This window comes from Sinocyclocheilus anshuiensis, unplaced genomic scaffold (assembly GCF_001515605.1).
Source record: "Sinocyclocheilus anshuiensis isolate Anshui unplaced genomic scaffold, SAMN03320099.WGS_v1.1 scaffold997, whole genome shotgun sequence".
NCBI classification, from domain to species: domain Eukaryota; kingdom Metazoa; phylum Chordata; class Actinopteri; order Cypriniformes; family Cyprinidae; genus Sinocyclocheilus; species Sinocyclocheilus anshuiensis.
The window spans coordinates 3844740-3853541 of NW_015555715.1; the positions used below are offsets into that span (position 1 = coordinate 3844740).

The window sequence follows — 8802 nt, forward strand, 5'->3', positions numbered from 1 at the left end:
GAATTGACAATGGAACCATTAAAGAACCGGAATCATTAAAAATAATCATAACCACAATTCCATAAAATTCACTTGCTTATTTTAAATCCTACACACGGCTTAAACACATTTTCCTCCCTCACGCACGTTATGACCGATTACATCTTGTTCCGTAAACGTGCAAAAGGGGTTTGCTCTCCGGAGAGAAGAGCTGTGAGTTGCAGAACAGCTGCTTTTATTCATGATTTGTAACTATCGTTGTTGTTTTTTCTCCCACACACAGATTAAATCCTCGAGGGAAATAAGTCACATCAACATTTGCATTGACTCCAAAGAAACAGTCAGACGTCAGCGGTGCCCCGGCAACATCTAGAGCGATGGATCTGAACTCTGCAGCACTTTGGACAGATGCACACTTATATACGCCAGTATGTTTTTTTTTATTTTTTTATTTTATCTGTTGTTTTACTCATTCATCCCACGAATAGCCCATGAACAATAACATAATCCGATAAAGTAGCCTCCCCTGATCTACGTTTGTCATAATATCTCTGAAGCTGATTTATCGCAGCCTAAATAAACCAAAAATGCAGTTTGACTCATGTGTATGCTGGCTAGAAAGAGCGAGCAACCTCTAAACCATTTGATCAGAAGTCCGTATTTATGCATTTAAAAGACCGGTTGAAACAATTTAGTAAATGTATTAGCATCAACTTACGCAGATGTAGAGCAACAGGCAAGATGAGGCAGGCGTTGCAGAGGAGAGGTGTCATCCTGAACAGATCCCAGCGCACAGAACCTGAAGGGAGTTCAGTCAGATGTGTGTGTTCATTTAATAGAAACTCAGAGCTTCAGCTCGCATTGCGCGGAGTGATGAATGATTCACTAGCGCGCGTATCTTGTAGTAAAGGGGAGGAGGCTGCGGGAACACGACTGCTCAACGGAGGTTTGTCTCTAGCACAACTTTTCATTTCACTTTTCATTTCATACACTTTCATTAAGAAGTCATCAGCAAACATTACATAATGCTAACGTCAGTAGTTTACGTACATAGATATTCATATTTGAAAATCTATATTTTACGTTAACGTTATTTGAGTGTATATTGACTAATGCTCTGTAATAAAATGTACTAAAATTACACTTAAGTTACAGCAGATTCGGTTCGGTTGTTATATTCGGTTCCACTTTATTTTAAGGTGTCCTGGTTACAGTCAGAGTAATTATACTACATTTAAGCAGTAATATTAATTAACAACATGAACTCATTATTGGGTTCGAATTAGGGTTAGTTGCATGTAATTATGCATAATTTACTGTTATTACCATAATAAATACATGTAATATGTGTAACAAAGGAGAACATTAAAATAAAGTATTACCATAGTTTGTATCAGTTATAATTACATAAACCGGTTTTATAATACAGGTTTTGTATGTTGCACACACACACACACACACACACACACACACACACATAAATGCAATGTTAAAATGACGGTAATTTGAATGATAAAATCATGTTTTTTTTTCTTTTTCTGTCGTGTAATCGACTATTGTTTTCAGTGTCGACTAGTAGGAGCTGTACCGTTTAGTCGACTAGTCCCGCACATCCCTAATATATATATATATATATAATATACTGCATGTAATGTATGAATAACTGATGGATATCCCATGTTCACGAGTTTTAAAAACAATTCACAAAGGCAAATTACTATTACTAAGTGGAACTTATTCGCAAATAAAATGCTTGACTGCAGTTTATGAAATGATCATTTTTTAAAGTTTTATGCATCTTAAATATTTAGTACATTGATTTTTTTTCTCTCAAGCATTTATATTTTCATCTCTGTGTTCGATTAATTTCAAATGATTTTGCTCATGTTTGTCTTTTCATAAATACTTCAATTTGATCCATATTAAATGGTGTAAGGAGGTGTCACAGCTTATTACAATTAAAACGGGTATATGGAAAAGAAAACGCACGCAATCTAACTGAACATTGAACAATGTTTTCCTTTTTTATTCCAAAACGTCTAGGATGAAAGAAATGAGTGTAAAATATACAACAGAATTGCATTCACAAGGAACAAAAATCAACACAATGGAAAAAATAACAAACAATTAAATTGTCATTCACAACCTGCAATGCGAATCTCTTGACAGGGGAAAAAAAGGTCTGTAAGCCTCAAAAACTGAAGGCATTGTGTATTAGTATAGTAACCCCAACATCATCAGACATGTCTAAAACAGCATCGGAAACCAATTAACCTTGCACTGCAACAAAATCTTAAAACTGACAAGAGGACGTTTTCAACCTGGCATAACATAAAACTGAATCAGTCAATTTATTCAATCACGGGTCACCTTTGCTGGACACCATACTATAGAAGAGAAATGAAGATGAAACGGGATTAATCCAGGTGTACAAATCTTGAACAAAATTGGGGTGTTGAATTCGTAAAAAGGTTAACTATGTTTGAATACATGGCTTTCACCATTAGCATGCAAGCATGCCGAGTTTAATATATCCTTATTAGCGCCTCATTTACCTTGAATTAAGCAGCAGGCTCATGTCTGTTAAAGAGCTTTATTTTTTATACATATGAGAAAAAAGCAAAACAGGACATATTGCCTACACCCTGTAAAAATGTCCTAATGAGCCACACTGACTGCTGCAAATGGCTATGGATATAATATGCACAGCTCTAAAAATAAAGACGACAGGGGAACAAATAATGTGTTAACACAAACACAATCAGCAGGGCCGGCACTTCCTCGTCACATTAGCATGAAACTTGTGAGGAATAAATGGCTGAAAAAATAAACTCAGATCAGTTTACAGCACTTGTAAGAAAATGTTTCAGTAACAAACCTGTCCATTCCTAACTTCAATTCTGTGTTTTACTGAAAAAGAAAATTTGCTTGGATATAGGCCACACACACACACACACACCAATGTGGCACCCAATGTTGGGTCAGAGGACCCGATTACCAATATCTGATACGCAACAGTCTGATAAGGCACTTTCTTTTTGTTCTTTCTTTATCATAGGGCATGACCAAATAGTCCCTCCTAATGAATAACAAGTGTTGGCAAATCAAATACAATCAACTAACTCGAACAGAGCAGAAAACGGGCATTTCTCCTCCACTTTCAAATATTTAGATGATGTGATACAGAAAGAAACAATTTAACAGAAAAAAAAAAATTTTTTACATTTTTTTTTTAAAGAAGAGCCTTGTTGCATTCGCTGTAGTGTAATTCTGCAGAAGAACTGAAAATAAATCAGAAGCAGCATATAAAATTAGAAAGAATATACATAAATGCCTGCCCTCTGGAGACTCACAGACGTACTGCAAGTTACAGACTCAAGGTTCCTTTTGAAGAAATTCTAAATAACTATGTTGTTAGCTTTCCTTGGTAATGTAATAAGCCCTCTTACATATTTTACAGGGCTCCGTTGATTGAAAAAACATGGTATCAACTGTGTGGGTAAATTTTTTGCTATTGCCCAGAAGTTAAACTGTTAGAACTTTTCAAATCCTGACAGCATTAACAAAAACTCCAGGAACATGTATGATGCTTCACTTGACATGAAAATGCAGCAACTTGGCCAAATTATTTTCAGCAGATCAGTTGAGTCAGATAAGGATAAGTGGCCTAAATACAACCTTTATCAAAAACCAACAGGGCTAATATTCATGCGGTGATGATGATGTCTCCATGTCTGCAGCGTTCAAAGGCGTTTCACCGCAAGAAATAAAAGGAGAAAAAAGCAGAGCAGCCAGGAAACCATCCAAAATTTGGAGTGTTCACGTTATAGTTTTCATTCTCTCACGCTCTCCACAGTCTTGTTCCTGATGTGTCAAGAATGAAAGAAGCAAAAAAAAAAAAAGAAAAAAAAAAAGTGGTCTCCTGGTATTGAATGCATAATGAAAATAACTGAAGTAGCCCATGCCCCGTTCTGCATTCATGATGGTGCTGCATATAAACTAAGGATTTTTCACGTGCAGAAAAATGATATCAACAATAGTCTGAAAGGAACGAGGGAGGGAAAGATGGGGGGAGATGTAGTCCAAAACCGCCAATATATCCCAAGTCCAAGCCTGGACTACAACTCTCAATAGTGCTTCTGAGAGAGCCAATAAGCTGCAGAGCACAGATAAGGCAAATGAACAGCAGGGTGGTATGAGGTCATGACGGTCGTCTACGAGACTGCAGAACGATGACTGAGGGGTTGTGAAGATGTCAGCTGCACCATCCAGAGGGGCTCTAGTGATTGACCAGGCCCTGCAGCATCATCATGAGGCGCCGTGCGCGCTTGCTCAGAGGGCTGTGGGCGTCCTGCTGCAGGAAGTGTAAGAGCTTCTGTCGTACCTGGGACAGCACTGCAGACATGTGGTCTCTGGTGACTGGATCTCCATGGTCCAGGTTCATTACAGCATCTTCAAGATAGCTACACAAGAATGAGAGAAAGGAGAAAGTGGTCATGTTTGGTGGTGGGGGGGATCTTTCTACATTGATGGACATTCAAAAGTCTCTGCATATTCTGATGAAACAGATTTTTCATAAATGAAAAACATTTCATATTATTGCAGATATTTTTCCATGGATCTTAAAAGCATGAAATTTAAACTTTTCCCTTTCTACAGCTTTTTATGTCACTAGTGAAAGGTTTGTGGATAAGCTTCCATGAGCAAAACTGGCAGATTTCAAATTGCGTACAAGTGCCTTTGAATGGGAACCCAAAAAATTGCTTTCTCCAGGCATTTAGAGTTTCTTGGCTTAAGACTGTAAAATACATGCTAACATTATGAAATCATCTGTGTTATGAAGGAGCAAATGTTTTCTCTCACGTCAGACTTTGATTCAACTGGAGGCACCATTTACATCATTTATTTTATCAAAGTGGTTTTGCAGGAAGGCTAAATTCCTTTAATCTCTCCTGTTATGATCACCAGTTTGCTTTGAAGCCAATTCTCATTAATATTAGAAGCACTTTGCACTGGGCCAGACCTCTAACAATGTATTAATATTAAATTCAAAAAGTGCAAGAGGTCTGAGCCTTTCAAAGTTGAATTTTCAGCAGCCATTACTTCAGTGTCACATGATCCTTCTGAAATCGTTCTAATATGCTAATTTTAAAAGACAATGTGCTAATTTATGTTGAAAATAGCTGTGCTGATTAATATATTAAGGGAATCTGTGATCAATTTATTCAGGATGTTTTGATAAAAGTAAAAAAAAAAAAAAAAAAGGGCATCTATTTATAATAGAAATCTTTCGTAACTTTGTAAATGTCTTTTAAATCTTTGATTATTGAAAAACTAAAAGATAATGGTAGTGTATGCGGCCAGCACAAGTCATTCATTCCAGTCCTCAAACAGAAATCTGCTGTTTTTTTGACAGCTGTGCTAACAGAACATGCTTGTTATTTCTTTAAGCTATTCTGGGCTACAGCTTTTTTTGGTCTTCTCTCCAGGCTGCTTGGGTTTTTTAAAGTCCATCAAGGATTATTGAAATGCCAACTTTCTGATAAACTATCTGGGAAATCTTTTAAAATTAATAGACTGGTATATCATACCACCAGAGACTTGAGCTGCATGTTGCACAGAGGTCATCTTAATTACCTTACAAGCGATCATTAAATTAAAGCTTCCGATTAAGGGTGAGAAAAAAAAAAAAAAAAAAGTAATACAATGACCTTAATATCCCCAGGACTTTGCGGTACAGTCCGGTCCAGATGGCTAAGCTTTCATGCCTCATAGCAATTTGCTCTATTTTCACATGTGTAGGCCCTGTTCCAATACATTTAAGCCCACAGTGCTGTTATCTCAACTATAATCTACTGGCCTGGGGAGATATTACATTCTTGGTACATAGAAATCACTGTTCACATCTTATATTCTGCTAACCTTTATTTGCGAAGATAAAAGGTGATGTTTAACTTAGGGGTGCTCCGATCAGGATTTTTGAGGCCGATCACCGATCGCCGATCACTGAAAGCAACTGAAAAAATACGCACCACATACCACGCACTGCAAACAGAGTAATGTGAACCTGGCATTATGTGTGTGCGCTGCAAGTGTGCATGAGCGCACGGTCTACAGGAGAGCGTGTGAGTGCTGAATGGTTAAGCACTGGCAAGAATTAAAAAGTAATGCAAAAACTTTACTTTACTTGTATAACCTTTAGTGACGATGTGACACTGCCTCAACAGACACAGTGTGGTGATTTGAAGCCATTTGCGTATTTTGAGAGAGAAAGAGAGAGCGCGTGCGGTGAATCACTCACGCTGTTTGTGAAATTATTGTGAAGTTATTTAATTTAGAAATATGAAGGTGAGTACCTCACCTTCAGCATTATAATTATTTCACCCGCGCCGGACAGAGACTGAGACAGTGCCGCTGCATGTCGTGCCAAACCTCTCACGGCAGCGTCATCAGCTTGAGATCGGCCTTTTTAGAGACCGCCGATCGATCATCCCAACGTGATTATCGGCCGATAATGATCGGTAGCCGATCAATCGGAGCACCCCTAGTTTAACTCTGCAGCATGACACATAGGGATGGGTGGTATGATAGAATACACCTTGTTATGCTGGAAAAAATGTCAACTGGTTTAGATTTTGCTGTACTGTTTGTAGCACAAAAAATACCCAGGCCAGGAACACCAATCCAAAAAGATTTCAAAGCCTTAGCTATCCGTTTTAATATTAGTTTTACTGTTTACAGAGTTTTCTTGTTTTTTTTTTTTTTAACCAAGTGTTACATAATGTGAAGCAGCTGTTGCACTGATGCCAGACTTGCTTTTCAGCATCACGTGCCATGAGTGCCACATCACACAGTGTTCAGGTAAACAAACAAACAAAAAAAAAGTGCCCAGAGACTCCTGCTCGTTCCACTTCGTTGCACTCGCCTAGCTGTTACTGAATGCAAAAATGTGTCTTATGTACTGTACGCCCAAAGCAGGATTAAGGTGTAGTGTGTGAATATTAATTGGGTCATAACAGCATTCTTTGGTAATCTAATGGGAGCGTCCAATCAAGTTAATGAATATTCATGAATCAGGCCTGCACTAGCACATACAACATGCTTCTTTTAGTCAATAAGTTTGCCTATTGGGCAAACACCACAATGTTAATTAATATTCCCAAGCAATACCTTCACTTAAAAAGAAAATCTACTTTATTCCTGTGATTGCAAAGCTTTTTTTCTACTTTTTAATGGCAGTGTATCACAGTTTCCACAAAAATATTAAGCAGCAAAAACTGTAAAATACATTTACAGTTTTATTATTAAAAGTAAATGTATATGAAAATCAAACTCTTATTAATAATTTTGAATATGAAGGTGTCTAATGTTCTTTGTCATGGAAAAAAAAAAAAGCACAGACTCCTGTGAATATTAATTCCGGTGCTAAAAACTGATCAAACCTAAAGCATGTGACTTCCTACTTAAAATAACATCCTTATGTCCGTGCAGAAAGAGGACAGACTTACAGATGGTTATGTCTATGCACATATGGGCAGTATGAAACACTAGTATTTTAGAGTGCAATTCAGAGATAGGACTGGCAGGCTGAGCAGTTTATTGCAGTAAAGGGACTTGGCAGCACACAGACAGAGCATTACTCTGCGATTCACACACAGTCCCTTTCCCACAGCAGAGAACTCTAATGCAGCCCAGACTGTAGAGCACTTTAATAACTGCAGCCCAATGCAGCACTGCCACAGAAGCGGATGTCCCCTTCAACACAAGGTCATCCACAGAGGAATTAAAGAGGAGAAAGGGACGATGTCTTGAGTCTTAAAGCATTAATATCCTGTGATATGAAACTGCATTTTGCCCTTGATCACGTACAACATACAGAGGGCTATAAATAAATACTTAAGTGTTTAATCATTAATAGCACAGTGCTGTGCATGCTCTTGCATACTCATTTAAACAGAGTGGTGCTGAAAGAATAATTTCCATATAAAGGACACATGGGGGGGTAGAATATGACTGCAGTGACTGACAAATTTGAAGGGAACAAACCTGATCTTGAGTTCTGTGCGTGTGTTCAGGTTGGTGGAGAGCTGCTGGATGAGAGACAGAAGGACGGCCTGATGCAGTGGACAGGGCTGCTGGCCAAACACTTGCTGGGAGTCAATGGTCTCGCACACATACAGCACCAGATTCAAGTCTGCTGCGGATAAAGCCTGCAAGAAAAAGCACAGAGAACAGTCTGTGAAAAAACCAGGAGACGACATACTAAAACAATACAGTGATATTGTGGAAGATGATCACATATAGAGAGACGATAGTAAAAGGACACAAAAGGTCACATCTCATGTCATATCACCTGTGGAAATAAGACAAACTGTTTGGTTTCAATTTTCAGGACTAATTACAGTGATTCCCTACAACCACTGAATTGACAGAAAATGCAAATTGATGTAATAAATTAACAAGTTATGAATACAAATCAAGAGTATACTTTAATAACAGTTACTGCAGACTGACTGTCAGCAGTCTGTCTCCTTCCAAATGCTTAATTTGGCTATTAGTGATTTGCAATGCTTAAAGGCACAATATGTAAGATTTTTTTATTAAAATATCCAAAAACCACTACAACAGTGTTATATATTTTGCTGACTTGTTTGGGAGGCAATTATACAGAAATACTCTGATGACAGACTTTGCTTGGGCATTTCCGAATGACCATATAACAACATTTCAGATGCTGTGGAACAAGACTGGTCCGCTGGTTAGTCAGGATTTGCCGTCCCATAGTGCAAAGTCACATTACTTTTTTGATGCGCTTGGAGGACT

At 37.9% G+C, this 8802-nt stretch overlaps 1 protein-coding gene across 1 annotated transcript in view; it reads right to left on the minus strand.

The window, feature by feature from the left end:
* Positions 1-3217: 3217 nt before the first annotated feature.
* Positions 3218-8802, minus strand: part of LOC107672184 (enhancer of mRNA-decapping protein 4-like) — a 26740-nt gene continuing 21155 nt past the window's right edge. The window contains exons 19-20 of the mRNA XM_016465274.1: positions 8026-8189; positions 3218-4442 (exon numbers count right to left, since the gene is read on the minus strand). Of these exons, the coding sequence (XP_016320760.1) occupies positions 4259-4442; positions 8026-8189 (348 nt within the window). The 3' untranslated portion in view covers positions 3218-4258. The remainder of the gene's footprint in view (positions 4443-8025; positions 8190-8802) is intronic.